Source organism: Nicotiana attenuata, unplaced genomic scaffold (assembly GCF_001879085.1).
Source record: "Nicotiana attenuata strain UT unplaced genomic scaffold, NIATTr2, whole genome shotgun sequence".
Classification (NCBI taxonomy): domain Eukaryota; kingdom Viridiplantae; phylum Streptophyta; class Magnoliopsida; order Solanales; family Solanaceae; genus Nicotiana; species Nicotiana attenuata.
This window is the reverse complement of record NW_017671175.1, coordinates 23,375-43,062: the sequence shown is the minus strand read 5'-3', so window position 1 is coordinate 43,062 and position 19,688 is coordinate 23,375. Positions and strand designations below refer to the sequence as shown.

The window sequence follows — 19,688 nt, the reverse complement described above, 5'->3', positions numbered from 1 at the left end:
ATGTTGGGACATTATTAGGGGATGACATTTATGATATGGTGAGGGCTTTCTTCAATAGCCACGAGTTTACCAAGTTTATCACTAACTTTAGTGCTAACTACCTAAGAAGAAAGAAGTGAATACATTCTCAGATACGAGGCCAATTAGTTTGCGTAACTTCATCAATAAAGTGTTCTCAAGGGTGATCCATGAAAGGTTAGTTGGCTTGCTTCCTAATCTAATTTCTGATGAGCAGGCTGGGTTTGTGAAAGGAAGAAGCATAGTTGAGAACATTTTGTTAACTCAAGAGATTATTACTGATATTCGGTTGAGAACTAAGGCTGGTCCTAATGTTGTGATAAAGTTATACATGACAAAAGCCTATGATAGAATATCTTGGCTTTTCTTAACTAAAGTGTTGAAGAAAATGGGTTTTAATGAGAGATTCATAGGCTTGGTGTATGGTATTGTGTCTAACAATTGGTATTCTGTGTTGCTCAGTGGTCAGCCGCATGGTTTCTTTAAATCAAGTAGGGGCGTCAAGCAAGGAGATCCTTTGTCTCCTACTCTCTTTATTCTAGCAGCTGAAGCTCTTTCTAGGGGATTGAATTCATTACATAGGAACTTCTATTTTTGTGGATGTGGTATGCCTAAATGGAGTCCCAAATAAATCATCTTGCATATGCAGATGATACCATTATCTTCTCATCCTCAGATGCTACATCTTTACAATTGATTATGGAGGTTTTTGGTGCATACGAGATGGCTTCTGGGCAGCTTATAAATAAGTCCAAGTCTGCCATTTATCTTCACCATTCTGTTGGTGATGAAGTGATTGATAAAGTGCAAAGAATCACAGGAATTGGCAAGCAAGAATTTCCATTCACATATTTAGGATATCCAATATCTTATACTAGGAGGAAGATGGATCATTATCAGGGAGTAATCAATAAAGTGCTGGACAAATTACAATCATGGAAGGGGAAATTATTATCAATAGGAGGAGTTGCAGTTTTGATATCACATGTGTTGCAAAGTATGCCTATTCATTTACTTTCATCAGTAAATCCTCCTGGTTATGTGATCAATAAGCTACATAAGCTCTTTGCTAGATTCTTTTGGAGTAATTCAGTGGATGGGAGAAGTAAGTATTGGGCTTCTTGGGATACATTGTGTTTGCCACAAGAGGAAGGGGGTGTAGGATTTAGATCCTTACACGACATGTCTAAGGCGCTTTTGTAAATTATGGTGGAATTTTAGAACAAAGCCTTCACTATGGAGTGCATTTATGAGCCAAAAATATTGTAAGAAGATGAATGCGATAATTGTACCATGGATATATGGCTCACTTGTTTGGAGGAAGATGCTTGAATGTAGGGATCTCATAGAACACCAAATTGGTTGGCGGTGTCGTCTTTGTTTTGGTTTGAAAATTGGACGGGCCTTAGGGCTTTATATTTTGTGACTCCCCCAGATTTTTGTTATGATGAATCTATTCACAATGTATATGATGTGGCTTCTAATGGTGCATGGGATGTTGCAAAAATCCATCAAATTCTGCCGCAAGATATTGCTTCTCATATCATTGATAATATTGGACCTCTACTAGTTCAAAATGTCCTTGATAAACCAAATTGGATGCTCGAAACAAGGGGGAATTTTCTGTTAAATCAGCATGGGATTTTTAAAGGAAATGGAAAGATCCCTGTAATGCATACAAGAAGATTTGGGTGAAAGGCTTACCATTCAAAATAGCTTTTTTCATGTGGAAACTATGGAAGAATATGCTGCCATTGGATGAATATTTAGAAAGCTGGGCCATCTTATGGCTTCACGATGCTGCCGTTGTGCCAGTCTAGAAGAAGAGACCTTCTATCACCTATTTTTTAGATCATATGGAGCTAACAAAGTTTGGAAGTATTTCTTTCACGGGAAGGAAGTAACATCGAGGGCCTATTGTTGCATTAAGCTATTATTAGATGTTGGAATGCTGAAGTGGTTCCCAGACTTCAACCTATAATGCAGGCTCTCCTATCGATCATAGTTTGGGAACTTTGGAAAAGAAGAAATGGCAACAAATATGGAGATCCAGTGACTATTAACAGAGTGATTTTCTAGATTTCTACAACACTTCAATCACTGGTGAAGGTAAGGGAACCTAGTCTCCTTAAGGTACCTCACAACTGGTCGGAATTGATACATGTGATGGAGAACTATACACCTGCTTTGAAGACTACAAAAGTAATCTGGAAATATCCTGAGCCGGGATGGATTAAGGTGAATACAGACGGGGCTTCAAGGGGTAATCCTGGGAGGAGTTCATATGGTTTTGTGTTGAGGAATGAAGAAGGTGAGGTGATGTATGCATGTGGGAAAGAAATAGATGAAGGAACAAATAATGAGGCTGAAGCTAGAGCAATACTGGAGGCATTAAGATATTGTTTGAATCATGACTATGTGCTTATAGAGTGGCATACTGACCCGATGGTGATGACAAATGTTTTTCAAGGAACATGGACTTGCCCATGGAATATGGAGATATATGTCGAGGAGATCAAGGAGATGATGACTAAAGGCAATATACAGATTTCTCACACGCTTAGGGAGGGTAATCAACTGGCTGATCACTTAGCAAACTTTGCTTTGGAATTTGGCCCTATAGTATGTCGTGAATTCTGTGATTTGGATGTATTGGGGAGAAAGATCGTGAACAATGACAAGTTACAATGGCCATATCTGAGAATCAAAGCCAAAAGGAGATAAATATGGTGTGGATCAAAGGAAAAATGAGGATGAGAAAGGGACTGGACATTTCTGATCAGTAGGGTCGAATCCTAAGGGAGGAGATCATATTGATATTTGTTTATACTAACAATATGCTCTTTTTTGTAGGAAATGTTCATGTGGTCATGCCTTACCATGATCTTCAACTTCAATGGGTGGTATTACTACATTGTACTCATTCCTTTGAAGGAGAAATCATGGTAGGCACAAGCTGGAAAAAGGGAGCAAAGGAGTAGACTGCCCAGTTTTTTGGCATGGGGCAGTGTTGTTTTCTGGCAGCATTTACTGGAAAATATGAAGCTATTGAGAAGTCACTTCTCAGTACATTTTGCTCACAGTCACCCCAAGAATGGTGCCGCACAAAAATCAAAGCAGGACACTACTGGAGAGCACGGGATTTGAAGGGTAAATAGGACCGCATCGTTTAAGATGATTGCAGATGGTTTGCACACAGCTACGGAGAAACTTCATTTGATGCTGCAGCTGAGGACAACCTTGTATTTATAGATGCTGTGACTCAAACAGCAAATACAGGGAGCCTGGCAAAAATCAAGGCTAAAAACCTTGTTTCCCAAGGAAGTCACTCAAAAGATCATTATGTTCGAATCCACATGGAGGAGATCATGATGATCATTTTTTACAGTAACATGGTTTCCTTTTTTGCAGGAGACGTTACTGGAACTATGCCCTATGGTTTGAGGAATTTCTATTTGGTGGTATTAGTACATTGTACTCATTCCAATGGAATGGAATCAAAACTAGGCATAAGCATAGTGGCAAGTAGATTTGGGAGGATATTAGGTGTTATTTTGGATGCCAAAACATTTGGGTGGAGGCTGTTTCTGTTGGAAATTCTGCAGGTGGACAGTAGCTTTTTGGATACTAACTATGACAAATATCTGCTGAATATACGACATGTTACAATGCTATTTTCTTGCGTAGAATCAGCAGACATGCCAGCCATAACAATCATTTGTAAAGACATGAGATGGCTGCTCAGAATACTGACAATGGAACCTTTATGGAATGCACATTGGAATCAAAATTTGAAATTGGCTGATGCAATACAGAGAAATATTACTCTACCCATGCCCTCCTATTTGATACAAATTTAAAGGGTGGTATTAGCAATAGTTGCTCATTCCCTTGAACGAGTAACAATAGGAGGCAAAAGCATCGAAGAATGGATTCTAATGCCCAGCACTATGGTCGACAGGGTAGACATGGGGTTTAGGACCTTAATTCTGGGAACTTTGGGTGTAGTGTTGAACAAAACATCAGTTCATTCTACTATCTACACATCCAAAGACTGGGGTAAAGCATTGGACATCACAGATTACCTCAGAACACCACTTGAACACACGACCAAAAATCACAGAAGCAACAGAGAGTTGCCCAGATTTCTGATCAACTTTTGCTATATCTGGTACTTTTGGCACTCAAAAATGGGACCAATGGTTGCATTGGGGGATTTTTCTACAGTGTATATCATTTTTTCCATATCTCAGGAGTGGTACCAAATATTGACATCAATAGAAGGCAGTTGGAGAGTACGCGACTTACTCATCAAACGGTGTGTGCTCACAATTGTGCAACAATGCAGATCCTTAGGAATGCTACAGAGTGTTGACATTTGGTTAAAAATTACTCATATAGAAGGTTTTCTTGAACATGAGGAAGGTTTTTGGAAAGTGATGAGCAAGGAGCAAAGGCAGAATGGGTACGAATGCAAGAAATACTGGGTAGTGTCTATTTGTTGCAAGAAGTTGAAGCTGCCAGCTCGGACCAAGGCTATAATTTTGGACATTCACTATGCAGGGATAGTTTTTAGTTTCAATGCTTATATTAGATCAAATGTGATATCAGTGTTGAGTTCATTGCTCAATATTGATAATAGGTGTCATGTAATCGTCAAAGTTTATTTCTTTCATCATGTTAGACCTCCTGACACTTTGTATTGTTTTTGAATTTTATATATATAAAAACTAGCCCTAGGCATTGCCTAGTGGATTACTAAAAAAAAGCTACTAAAGTAAATAAGAAGTTATACTACTAAGAAAGACAAACTAAAGAAGTTATGAAATAAACTACGGAAAGTAAGACAAACGAGTATACAAACCGAAGGGAAATGAATATATACATAAGGGAAATGAATATATACATCAAATGAAAGGGAAGAATATATACATAAAAAAAGAGAAAATAAAGGTAAAAGAAATAGAGTATAAGAGTTATTACATGCCAATGTCAATGTCAAATCAATCAAATATACCACCCCCTAAATAAAAATAAGCATTTTCCCCAATGCTTAACAAAAATAAGAACAAGGAAGGGTAGAGAGTTAAGAGAACTCCCTATGTGATCTTAGTCTGCATGGCATCCTCAGCACCCTCGGTCTCCTCTAATTGTATCTCATCATCACCTGGCTGAGGGACAACAGGGTTGCTGAGCATCTGAAGCATCTCCTCAACAGTATGTGCAGTAAGGTCCGGCTCCTCAGACTGGTCGGCTGCTGCCTCTGATGCCTCGGGTACTACTGGTGCTGCTGGGGCTGCTGGTGATGTCTCCATAAGAAGGTCAAAAGGGATATCTCCTACTGATGCAAGCTTGGCTACCTGTTTGCTCAATCTGTCCACTAATTTCTTTGATGCCTGAGATTTCCTCATCTTCTTAACCTGTTTGCCCAAATCCTCAATAGCTTTCCCGTGCGCCACCATTGTAGCCATGATAGTCTTCTAGCTTTCCAGCATCTTCTTCAATGCTTCCTCACTGACAAAGGTACATGTGGTGCTGCTGGGGCAGACGACTGTGCTGCAACATCACTGATATGTTAGACAACTTTTGTAACGACCCGACCGGTCTTTTTGAGCATTTGCACTTCGCTCGGTAGTTTGGGGGCACGAGTAGCTCTGTATGATGTATTAGGACTTGTGTGCAAAATTTGAGTTCATTCCGAGTTAACTTTATATGTTTCGGCGTGAGTATTTGGAAGTCGAAAGTTCGAAAGTTCATTAAGTTTGATTTGAGGTGTGTTTCATCGTTTCGATATTGTTATGTGTGTTTTGAGGCCTCGAGTAGGTCCTTTTTATGATATGGGACTTGTTGGTATATTTCAACGGGGTGCCGAGGGGCTCAGGTGAGTTTCAGATAGGTTTGGGTTGTGTTGCGCTCGTTTTTCTTATGTTTTGACGTCATTTCCTCAAGCATAAATGGTATCACATTGAACAATTGAGCTCCGATTTCTGTTTTGATTGAAGCATTAGATCCGTATCATAATTGCGGAGCCATAACAAAAAGAATCATCAAATTTGGACATTGTAAGGATTTTATGGTCATTTTACTATGAATTGGGTTGCTAGATTTTTCAGATTAATTACGAAATTGCCACTGAATGCGTATTTAAAAATCTACACTATTTTCAAATATTGAAATCAACACATCTCCTTAAATATAAGGTCAAATGGAGTGATTCAAGAGCCTAACTGGACTAGAAGTTCACAAGGAATCCATTGGAGGCATCAAAAGTGAGTTTCGAGATATTTTAGCACAAGAAACTAGGCAGAATAGTGTTAAAATGAGGGTTTTGTGTATTTAACATATTTTGAGTTGGGGAGCTCAGAATTGGGAAATTTTCGAGGCGATTTTTCAGCATATGAATTGGTGTAAGTGTTCTTTACTTGGTTTTGGTTATATTTCGTGAATCTATCTTCGATTTTAGCTTTTGGTTGATGAATTTTAAAGATGAAATTGGGGGTTTTGGCCTAAAATTTCATAACATGAATTTTTGAGTTTTGAAAACCGAATCGGAGTCGAATTTGAGTGAAACTAGTATGGTTGAACTCGTAATTGAATGGGTTAACGGATTTTTTGAGTTTTGTCGAGTTTCAAGGTGTCGGCCCGGAATGGGCTTTTTGGCCGATTTTGGGCTTTTGACTAAAGATTCGACATTTTTCGATTGGGATTGGTTCCTTTAGCATTGTTTGATGTATTTGAGTTGATTTTGATTAGTTTCGATCCGTTCGGAGGTCGGAAAGCTTGTGATGGCATTATTGGAGTATCGCTTGGCTTGCTCGGTGTCGGAATTAGCTTGTTTAAGATAAGTAACTCTTCTAAACTTAGTGCTGAGGGTATGAAACCCTAAATTTATGTGTTATGTGATTGGTGTTAAGGTGATGCACATTCTAGGTGACGGGCGTGCACCTTGTGAATTATGACTCTGTTGTTTCTAGGGCACCGAATAGTGGCCCTATTTTGTTGATATTTGTGTTTTCACCATGTGATAAAGTAAATGAACTGTACATCATGCTAGATATCATGTTTAGGCTTTATGCTGATATTGTTGGGACCCATATTGGTCGTTTCTTACTGCCATCTTAGTGAATTCCTTGATATTTCATACTCAGTCACATCCATGCATTCATGTCATATCTCAATCACAGTTGTTACTTATTGATACATCATATCACTGTTCCGGGTCAGTTTTCATGACATTGTGAGCTTGTGGGTGACACTAGAGAGACTGATGACTGAGTGAGGCCGAGAGCCTGAGTATGAGTGACAGTTATGGGATTGGGCTGCACGTCGCAGCACTTTTTATTGATTATTGAGTAAGGCCGAGGGCCTGATTGATTTATGCCATGATTGACTTGTTATATAACTTGGGCTGTAGGGGCCCCTCTGGAGTCTGCACACCCCCAGTAAGCGCGGTTGATTATATTCAAGGATAGATCTTCCCTTGGTGTGGAGATGGATCTTCTCCATGAGGCTGGATTGGCCTGTTTCCTCGGTACTGGAGACTGATGGCCAGTGATGTATATATTTTGGGATGGATCTTCCCTGGGTCGTATGAGAAGTACCGAGTGGTTGAGCAATTATTTATATATATATATATATATATATATATATATATATATACACCTGGAGATGGATCTTCTCCATGGAGCAGAAATGGCCTTTCCTCAGTACTAGGTGACTTATAGGCAGTGTTGTATATATTCCGGGATGGGTTTTCCCTGGGTCGTATGGGCCATATACTGTATCGAGTGGTTGAGTATGATGAGTGGAAAGTGTGATAAAGTGACGTTGAGTACTCTAAGAGTGTGAGTACATGATTCATCTCTGAGATACATGGCATTTGCATGCATATATGGCATACATGCATAGAGACGCATTTTCCTCATGTTGTACGGTATCACACACCATTCATGAATTTTTACACACATTGATATGTGGGCATAGAGTGTTATTGGAAAGGAAAGGAAACATTTTTATTTATTGTGGGAAGGATTTTTTAGGAAAAATTACAGTTTTCAAACTATCTCATAATTTTTTGATGATTTCGATAAAGGATTTGGGTTTTCACTGATATTCTTGAAAAGCGGAACTATTTTTGGAAAAAATATGCAAAAGCTGAACATTTTTATCTCTTAGATTATTTCCTTGTTTATATGTTATACGTTGTATGAACTGCTGTTAGTTGTTGGTGTTGGACCCGACCTATGTTCCAGCTTGTCACTGCTTTCAACCTAAGATTAAGTTTGTTACTTCTAGGTACATGGGGCCAGTTGTACTCATACTGCACTTCCTGCACATTGTGTGCAGATCCCGGATGTCGATGTCGCTGTGTTTGATAGCTGTTGTATTTGGAGGCATACCAGCGTTCCTGCTGTAGCTGCCTCTTATTCACAGTAGTCTTAGATTATATAATTCTGTTTATGTACTTTTCAATCAGAAGATGTATTTTCTTCATATCATATTTGTAAACTCTATTCTTAGAAGATCATGATTTGTACTACTAGTCCTCGGGAAATGTAATAGATCCAAATATTTAGTTTGTTGAATTGACTTATTAGCAATATGGAATTTGGATATTAGTTGGCTTATCTAGCAGGTTAGGTTAGGTGCCATCACGACTAGTGGATTTTGGGTCGTGACAGATTGATATCAGAGCTCTAGGTTCATAGGTTCTACAAGTCATGAGCAAGTATCTAGTGAGTCTTGCGGATCGGTATGATGACGTCCATACCTATCTTCGAGAGGATATAGGACATTTAGGATATACTCCGCATCTTTCTTCCTTTATCGTGCGGCATTGATTTAGCTTGAAGCGTAACTCTTTGAATTCCTTCCATGCATTCGTATGCGCGCATGAGCGCTTGGTATCTATTGCGCATCGACGACTTGCAATTCCCTGGATGAGGTGCGAGATGTGATTTCTGTGTGTTGATGATGTGCTAGTTTGGAGGACTTAAGGCCGGGTTTTGTACTGTAGCTTGAGCACTGAGGTGTTGATTGTGTGAGCACGTGCTTTCGAATTTATATGTCTGGTAGTGTCCCTATTAGTGAAATTTGTGGCTGGATAGCTACGTGATGAGTATGATGTGACTGCGAGATGTGTTCAGATGATTTTAATATGGTGAGAAGGGTCTGCTTGAGGTGTGGGAAGAACTATTTGGTGCTTCATTTCCATCTTGATGATGTATAGCCCCGAGTTATGGGTGTGCTGAAGGATCTTTTCATGTTGTTCAGTTAAGGAGTGGAGTAGATTTCATGTCATGATATGTTCAGACTCAAGACGATTAAGTGGTTGCATGATAGTTATGACTTTGGAAGGGTATAGAGAGAGGTCATCTTGAGGCAAAGTAGATGGGTTAGCTCCTGCGAGGTTTCCTGAGGTTTGTGTGATCCCTATGTTGTTGTTGGGAGTTCTCTTTTATCGGTGAAATATATGTGTTGCAATTTGAGTTTTGATCGCTTATGAGACCGGGCTTGACTCTTACAATGGTGAATGCGAGATTTGTAGATGATTTGAAATACTAGATGGTTTGTGTTGCATGAGCTTATGAAGGATCTAGTTGAATCTCACTATGATAATATGGCAGTAATAGAGTATGGGCATTGTGAGTTTTTGTGTGCTTTAATCTATGGCTTTGAGCCAAGTGGGGGAGTCTGTTATTGATAAGTTGATTGCATGGCTATGTGTCGTATTAGTTTCAGTTCGAGGTATATTATTGGTGAATCAGTTATGACTTACAGAGGTTGAGATCAAGGATGACTCGAGTAAGGGGATTTCTGGATACGAGTTGTATTAGGCTTATGAGTATATGAGAATCATGGAATGATTTGAGTTGTTATTGGTGAAGGATGTAATGTGCGTGGAGCAGAAATTTATCTGGTTGCATTAAGGTGGGAGTTACTTTCTTGGGTGTTGGAGTGCTAATGGGGCAGAGGTCGTTCGACCCGTTTGATCAGTCTAAGTGAGATTTGAGCAGAGTGGATGACTCTCGAGAATGGTTCTAGTGAATTCAAGATTTATACGTGGCAATTGAGAATGTTTCGGATTTGTATATAGCTAGAAGCTGAGAGTTACATTGGATGGTGTCGAGACACGCAGTATTTCTATATCATTTTGGATTCTACATTCAGTATTAGGAAGGTAAAAATGAACAGCTTTAAATTCATAGAAGGTATTTTCAGAGCGGGTATCTCGATTGTGGTACATTTGGGGTGCTTAAGAGAGCATTCAGCGGCTTATGAGCCTTAAGGCAGTGTGGTTTTAAGCTAGGGTCTCGTGTGGTGAGTCTTGGTTGAGGATTGTGGTATTATGGCGAGGAGAAGTATCAATTTGAAGGTAATTCAGAAGGGACTCGGAGAAATAGGACAGTTTAGTAGTAGGTTCGGCATGGTAATGGATATGATCGGTTCTTTGGGCGCTTATGATGTGGTGGGTTTCTACAGGTGTTTCATGGCAATGCTCTTGGGTTTTTGGTGACCTACGTGGCTTGGTTGAGTTAAAAATATTTAGTTCTGATGGCTTAATTATGTGCAAATGGGTTTCGAAGAGATCTCAATAGTTTCTACCACAGTTCGAGGAGTATATTTTCTACTGGCGTGAGGAGCATGTGATGTATAGTGATTTTCTCCGGATGAAATCAAATGGAAAGTTTTTGGCTAGTTGAGTGAGTAGTTTCTTGTGACTCGGAGTGGATTACAAAGTTCTCGTATTTTTCGTATAATGGCATAGTATATGCAGTGTGTTGTGTAGGATTGAGATTTGCATGTGTAAGATCACGAATCAGTTTTGAAGGGGAGGTCATGAGTCCTTAGGCAACATGGACAGTTTCAGATGACTAGGTAGGTAACATTACTATTTGGTATGGCTTGATGAGAGTATACATTTCAGAGGGGGGGATGTGTTCTAATTTATGGATACTGCATTGGTATTGCGGTACTCTCCTAGTTGATCGACTGCTGGTGTTCAAATTTTGCTTTGTGGCACAGAAGAAATATAGAAGTATTCCTCGCGGCATGATCATGTATGAGAGATGTGTTAGACATTCAGGCGGTGGAGTGGAGATCAGATATGGTGATTCGTGTGTTCTACGGATTTGGAGACTGGGAGTTCTTAGGAGCAGATTGTTTCTGTCACGCGCCAAACCTGGGGAGGCGTGACTGACACCCCGTGCCGCACTGGCCCGAGCGAACCACTCTGAACCATTTTTTTTCTTTGTAACTATCCTGGGCCAACATGGCCACAACTCGTAATGTACAACTGTAAGTGAGAAAACACTGTATTATTGAACCATTTTTCTTAAAACATGAATACATATGGGCCCTCAAGGCCTCTGACATACTGTACAAAATGAACCTCTGTCTACAAAGCCTCTAAGATTATTTGACATAAAATGGGACAGGGTACCGGCCTACCCCTTAGTCTGTAGCAAAACTCTAACAGGATGAGTCATAGACTCAGCTGCACTGCGAATGAGGTGGAGTCTTACCGATCCTTCGCTGAATGCCAATCTCGCCTACTATGAGGGCTCGTCAAACTTATTGTCTATACCTGCAGACATGAATGCAGCGTCCCCAACAAAAGGACGTCAGTACCAATAATGTACTGAGTATGTAAGGCAGAACTAAAACATAACAATAAGTCAAGATTAATTAAAGACATATAAGAATCAACCTGAATCTCTGAAGTGCCACCTTATCTGCATACTTACCATACTTACATAAATAATGCTTCTCTTTGAGACTATTTCTATTATCCATATCGTATGACGCATGACTGCCCAAGCTGCCCGACCGGCCGTAGCGCGGTGGTAAATGCATGACTGCCCGACCGGCCGTAGCTCGATGGTAAATGCATAATTGCCCGACCGGCCGTAGCTCGATGGTAAATGAATATCCATGACTGCCCAACTGGTTGTAAATAATGATACATAACTGGCCAACCGGTGGTAACTGCCCGAATGTAGCTCGGTGATAAATGAATATGCATGAAGATGCATGTATTACTATATTATGAACATTAACATCTTCATAAAATACCTCAATAGAGAACTAGATACGTACTTAGACATACTTGAGTATCACTTTATGGAAATGAATAACATAGACATCCTTAACTGCTAAGAGTAGAACCACTTATGGAATATCATTACGAGAGAAGAAACTTGTCGGTTTACCACAATGAGCTTTACAACCTTGATTTACAGTATGATAGACAACAGTAACCTCAAAGACAATTATCGTCCGATCTTTACCAATCAGTACCAAAGAAAATCACCTTGAGAGAACCTAGAGATCACTTGTTGTTGTTAAGTGACATACAACAAACTCAAGTGTTGTTTCACTTACTATTTTGAGCCAACACCAAAGGGAAATTAACACCAAGGCTATAGCATTTCTGCTTTTGATTGATATTCTATAAAATCCTCCATATCCACTTTCCAGGCGTTGCTATGGACATGGGATCAGCCATAATATGCCTCACTGGGTTTTTGCCTCTTTTCTTAATTTTTTTAAAGTAAAGATATCTAAATATTTCTATGAATAGAGTCATTTATAAAAGTTGTGCATTTGCTCGTTCCGTTTGTATCGTATGGATCATGCCAAAAGTAAAGAAGGGATAGCCTTAACATACCTGGAGTAGGGAAATCCATATGATATTCTTGGGAAAGGTTGCATCGTACTCCCTTAGAGTTGCAAAATATCACGTTTTGAAGGAACTATTGAAGCAACTCGCGTTGCTAAGATAATATAAAATTTTGTTGAATCCCTATTGAACGTTTTCTAAAACATATATATAAGACCTCTCTTTGAATTTGTAATTAACTTTGACCGATGGCACCACCATCTCTATAACATTTACAAGCATAGAAAACAAGATAATGAGCTACTAAGAAACCTTCAAACTAATAAGAATTCATGAAGGAGTCATATTTGTTAAATGTTGCCACTTTTCATAATTTGTCACCTTTCATAAAACTTGAAGAGTCATCTAAATTTTTAGGGGGGGGGGGGGCTGCCATGTTTTTAACTATTAAGCTTATTCAAAACTTGATTAAGCTTATCCACAAATTACTTAATTAACTAGTTAATTCCCCCATTAAATAATTAGCCAATTATCCACATAATTAAGAATTATCTCAAATTACTTAAAATACTACTCACTTTTAATACATTTTATACACCTTACTATTATGGTCATGTGGTACCATATAAAATAAATACATACACTATTGTTTCATTAAAATATCCATGTAAAATACATATATTTTCAACTTCTATTTTTCCTAATCTCATATAAAGAGTACAAATTTTCGTACGCGTCATTTTTTTAAAATAGTAAAAAGGTAACCTTCTTTTCATGTGAGAAGATAATTTCTATCTTTACAATAAAAAAAAATCTCGTAAACTTTCTTATATTATGTTTCAAAAGTAGTAATATTATAACTATATAAAATCATATTTTTCAAACCAGTCTTTTACAACAATGTTCCACTCAAAATACCATATCAAATATATATATATATATATAACGGTATCAACGTTGTTAAACTTACGGGGTGTAATATCCTTCCCCCCTTTAGAACATTCGTCCTCGAATATTAACTCTTAGAGATTTATAAAATTTTCACTAGGGTCTCCTTTGTACATTAAACTAAAACCCAAACTATATCTAAAGTCTCGACTATTCACAACCTTTTGTACTGGAGTATCTCGTATCTTCTTCACCTTTACCTTACTTACCTTTCAATTTCACATCGTATCTTCTCTATGCATCATAACCTCCTTCAACATAGGTGGAAATTACGCCTTAAAGCTCTACTGTAATACATGCACCTCTAGTGCATTCAAAATCTAGCGAAAACATCATACTGACTTCTTACGGCTCAGCTCTATGGCACAATCTGGAAACAAAAGAAGGGTAACATTTTAAATTCCCTATAGCCTCTCAATTGTAAATGTGGCGTGCAACACACCCATAAGTGAGACTCAAATAGGCACGATTTTGTAGACTTCCTAGGACACGACCCGCTCTGATACCACTTTGTCACGCCCCAAACCTGGGGAGGCGTGACTGGCACCCGGTGCCGCACTGGCCCGAGTGACCACTCTGCAACATTTTTTTTCTTTGTAACTATCCTGGACCAACATGGCCACAACTCGCAATGTACTACTGTAAGTGAGAAAATAATGTATTATTGAACCATTTTTCTTAAAACATGAATATATATGGGCCGTCAAGGCCTCTAACATACTGTACAAAATGAACCTCTGTCTACAAAGCCTCTAAGATTATTTGACATAAAATGGGACAGGGTACCGGCCTACCCCTTAGTCTGTAGCAAAACTCTAACAGGATGAGTCATAGACTCAGCTGCACTGCGAATGAGGTGGAGTCTTACCGATCCTTCGCTGAATGCCAATCTCGTCTACTATGAGGGCTCGTCAAACTTATTGTCTATACCTGCAGACATGAATGCAGCGTCCCCAACAAAAGGACGTCAGTACCAATAATGTACTGAGTATGTAAGGCAGAACTAAAACATAACAATAAGTCAAGATTAATTAAAGACATATAAGAATCAATCTGAATCTCTGAAGTGCCACCTTATTTGCATACTTATCATACTTACATATATAATGCCTCTCTTTGAGACTAGTTCTATTATCCATATCGTATGACGCATGACTACCCAACTGATCAGTAGTAACTACGCGACTGGCCGTAGCGCGGTGGTAAATGCATGACTACCCGACAGGCCATAGCTCGATGATAAATGCATAACTGCTCGACCAGCCGTAGCTCGATGGTAAATGAATATGCATGACTGCCCAACTGGTTGTAAATAATGATACATAACTGGCCAACCGGTGGTAAGTACCCGAATGTAGCTCGGTGATAAATGAATATGCATGAAGATGCATGTATTACTATATTATGAACATTAACATCTTCATAAAATACCTCAATAGAGAACTAGATACGTACTTAGACATACTTGAATATCACATTACGGAAATGAATAACATAGACATCCTTAACTGCTAAAAGTAGAACCACTTATGGAATATCATTACGAGAGAAGAAACTTGTCGGTTTACCATAATGAGCTTTACAACCTTCATTTAAAGTCTGATAGACAACAGTATCCTCAAAGACAATTATCGTCCGATCTTTACCAATCAGTACCAAAGAAAATCACCTTGAGAGAACTTAGAGATCACTTGTTTTTGTTAAGTTGTCGCACCACCTTTTTCCTTTCCATCGGGAATCAGGTTCATGACATTTGGGTATGGGACAACTCATTCCTTTTTGGGAATGGGGTTTGCGTTTTTTGAAGAGTCGCCACCTAACGATTTTGAGGTGCGTTAGGGCACCCATAAGGTTCATCTACAACTACGTTTGATAACCAGAGATAGGGTAAGGGCTTGAAATTATCCCAAGGGGAAGGTGTTAGGCACCCCTCAGGATCAACTAGTGTGGTTCCCGGCCAGACAATTTTTGTAAATTTGTGAAATTAGCAAATAGACAAGTAGGGCTCAAATAATAGGGGATTTAAATTCACGTACACATAATCGTAAGGAAACAATTAATTAAAAAAGAAGCTAGGTTTTGAAAAGAGTTACATTCTAAGCATGCTTATGAATGTAAAGAGAGTGTCCTAGGCTTATTTATAATATGGATCACATCAATGCAATACCCGGTATGACACTCCTCAAAAGAGGGGCTACACGTGATATTAGCGCACCGGTCATCATATCCATATCTACCCTTTTCCGTCCGTGAAGGTAATTAAAGTGAGGGTTGGTCTCGACCCCTATTGCATGCTGTTACCCGTCCCTTCCTATTAGTCCCGGAGGAATTTTGGACTCATATTCCTATAAGAAGGAGATTCTAGGTAGACCCTCAGGTTTAAAGGCAAAGATACTAAAGCGACGTACAAAACATATAAGACTGCACTTAGGGGGGAAACATATATGCAAGTAGGAGGCTCATGTATACCTCCATAAATAATGCATAGAGATAGCATGACTCATGCACAACTAAGGTCTGAATTCAGAATCCTAAAGCAGGGTGTCTAAGTGATAACATCAGGACCAGATTTATTACATGACTCAGAAAAGAAGTCCAAATCAGGTTTGCCTACTGACTTTAACAGTTGATAACTAGACAAAGGTAGTTCCAATTTTACTTAAGTAATTACCTAAAGCTTGCCTAGGCATAAAGCGATATGCAACAGTTATTCAGAGTTATTAAGACAGTTGAAGATTATTTTACCCTAAGAACATGTTATTCTAGTTGCAGAGATTGTTACCAATTTTATTCAGAAACATAACAATGTGAAAATTATTACTTTACTACCTTTTCATGAATCAGTAATTAGCTAGGCATTTTAAACAAAAATGCAAACAGGATCTTAGGACATGATATCTAATATGCACATGCAAAATGGCAGAGTCCCTAAGGCATGATTTCTAAATGTACACAATAGTTGCAGAATTGTTGAAATACGACTTCATGAGTAACAGTTTTTATGCTAATGTTGTTATTGTCCTAGGAGCAGGATTTCTAAGTGGTAAAACATGGATTAGTGATGGATGAGATGCTGAAGTAGAAAACAAAGGCTCTAAGAGCATGATTTCTAATGCATAATTAGGAATATAACCCTAGTAACATGTTTTCTACCCTTTAACAACTATATCATGCATATTTCCCCATCCTTTTTCACTAGCCAGCCCCATACTTGTTTACAAGTTATTACAGACCATGTGATTGAATTACATAAGTGGAAATGAAAAAATGAGAAGCTACACTATAGGAAGCCTGATCAGGACTTCCTCTCTGAGTTATGTAATAGACCACCTCAAATGCCAATATTGTTCATAGCTTTCCCTCATATCTAGGTGTGTCAGAGTTCCCTAAGGACCCCAAGGGATTCGGGCAGTGCTCACACCAAGATTTCATAGCCAAGACAGGGTAAGTGCAGTGTGGAAGGGCAAACTTTCATGTGTCCATGCTCAGAGGGAGCTTAAGGGTCCCAAGGCATGGCTCACACAAAAGGGGCAGAACCTAGTATTCTAAGAGTACATGCGAGAGTGCTTGACACAGATTTAAAGGAGTTGAGTTGGAAAACAATTTTGAAAACAGCATGTTTGAAGTGAGTTTGCAAAAGACAACAGAACAGTTGCTTAAGGAAAACGGTTTTTTAAAAAAAGGGAAGGGGATAGGGGTAGCAACAACACATACAAAACAAGTTCAAATAGCAGTACAGCTTCAGAAGTTTCAAAAAGGAAAGTAGAGGTTGGGGACACAGAGGGTACAAATTAGAAACACATAATTAGTCATGAATCAAGTACATTAGGATACATGCCAGTTGAGGGACATAAACATGAACAAGTAAACATGCTGATTACATTTTGAGCAAAGGAGGGCAGAATTTTAAGCATGCTAAGTAAAGTAATAAACAAGAAGTGCAATTTAACAGCATGAGCCATTAAATTAGTGCAGAAAGAGACAAGGATTGACAAACAAGGGAACGCATAGAGTTGAGTTTCGGAATTTAAACTAAGAACATACCAGTTGAAGAAGCAAAGTGCAGAAAGAGTAAAGCAATCAGTGTTCCACAGTCTAGCCTTCGCTTTCAGCTGGCTAGACAAAGTAGTAGCACAAATAGTAGAGAAAGAAGAGAGACTTTGAGTTTATATGTGTGTGCTGAACTAATTGTTCGTGTCTTGTTAGTGAAAGACTTAGGGTATTTATAGCTTTGAAAATAAGTTGAAAATAAGGTAACAAGTATAGGTTTAACACAAATATGGAAGTAATCTGTCACGACCCAAATCCCCGCTCTGGTCGTGATGGCGCCTCTCATGAAGACAAGGCCAGCTAACTAACCCATATCGCCTTTTCAAAAATAGCTAAACATGAATAAGCAGTCTAAATGTGATTTAATAATATTAATTAGCGGAAGTACAACCTAACACAGCCCTAATCAGGGTGTCACAAGTCACGAGCATCTATAAGAGTGTAAATACAACTACAAGGTCTAAAAAATTACACTGAACTGGAATAATGAACAACAGAGAGAAAAGCGGTGCTGCGAACGCTGGCAGTCACCTTGCTAAACTCCTATAGCTCTGCCTCCAATCAGCCAAAACCTGCTATCGGGTGAATAGATACCTGCATCTGGACACGAGGTGCAGGGAGTAAAGTGAGTACTCCAACTCAGTGAGTAATAAAGGTAAATAACAACTAAGCAGTAAGAAATCACGTACAACAAATCATCATGCTGTATAGAGCAGTGCAAAACCCTTTTGAGAAAAACAGTGAAGCTGTGAAATCTTTAGAGAAACATCTTAGCTCAGTTTAAACCCCTTTTGGAAATAACTTGTTCAACGGTTACGCAATTGAATGCAAAATAATAGTGCAGATAAGCACAGAAATTCATCCCTCGGGCATAACACTCAGTTTTCAAATAATGCCAGGCAATCAGGTAGGTATTGCATGAAGTAGCACAGACAACAGATAATGGCAGACAAATGAAATAAAGTAAATATATAGAACAGTACCAGTACCGCTGTGGCGTGTAGCCCGACCCAAATATCGCTGCGGCGTGTGTTGATACCCAATTTTTCCCTAAGTATTTTTATGTACTCTAAATATCCTCAAAATAGCATATGCATACATATATAAGCATTCCCAAGAGTGTTGGTATTTTTTCTTATTTTTAAATCACTTTATTGTCTATTTTAACAGTACAAAATCCAATAATTATTCCCAAAATTATCATTTTTTTTGAATAATTTATTTTATTCTCATATTTACACCAAATATAATTAAGGTAATTTTTTGTATATTTTTAAAAATTTGTTTGGTGTTTTTAAGGCTAATTGCATATAAAGACAATTATAGCCTATTTTTACGATTAATAGTGTTTTATAATTGTAAAATTAGTTCTAATATTTTTAAATTAATACATATGTATTACTAATTGGTTCAGCATCTTCAATTTTCTTTTAAAAATCATTCACTATTTTTATAAAATAAAAAGGGAAAAACTGGCTATTTAAAATGTAGTCCCATTTCGTTTCAATTGCAGCCCCAATTCCATTTCAATTTTAGCCTTAATTTTGGCCCAATCCGCCCCCAAATCAAAACGACCCAATTTGATTTCTCACCCGACCCCTGACCCAATTGCGAAACCCGCCCGGGGTTCTTTTAAATCCAGGTCGTTGATCCTTTTGATCAATGGCCACAAATGATTCTTTCCTTTTTAATTCCACATGACCTAACCCTAATCCCCATTTCTCTTCGACAGCCGCCTTCGACTCTCTCTCTCTCAAACGCTCTCAAACACTCAAACCCTAATCGCCTCCCTCGTCTTCTCCGACCATTATCTCGCCGGAGTCCATGGCTTTTCAGGCCATGGACGACCTGTGCTCACCTTCTTTCACCCCTAAACCATGGGTGTTCGAGATTTCGAGGTCTGACCTCGACGGCGTCCGTTCAGATCCCCTGCAGATCTGTGTTCTGTGGCCTCTCCGGCCCCATTCCGACGTATTCGAGCTTTAGAAGCCTAGTCATGGCCATCTCTGACTCAAGACCAGACCTCTTCCAAGCCTTCTCATTGTTTAGA

At 38.8% G+C, this 19,688-nt stretch overlaps 1 protein-coding gene across 1 annotated transcript in view; it reads left to right on the top strand.

The window, feature by feature from the left end:
• LOC109206439 overlaps window positions 1-2,742 on the top strand; it is a 3,955-nt gene extending 1,213 nt beyond the window's left edge. Inside the window, exons 2-5 of the mRNA XM_019369264.1 lie at window positions 236-623; window positions 695-1,123; window positions 1,454-1,686; window positions 2,098-2,742. Of these exons, the coding sequence (XP_019224809.1) occupies window positions 236-623; window positions 695-1,123; window positions 1,454-1,686; window positions 2,098-2,742 (1,695 nt within the window). The remainder of the gene's footprint in view (window positions 1-235; window positions 624-694; window positions 1,124-1,453; window positions 1,687-2,097) is intronic.
• The last annotated feature ends 16,946 nt before the right edge of the window (window positions 2,743-19,688 follow it).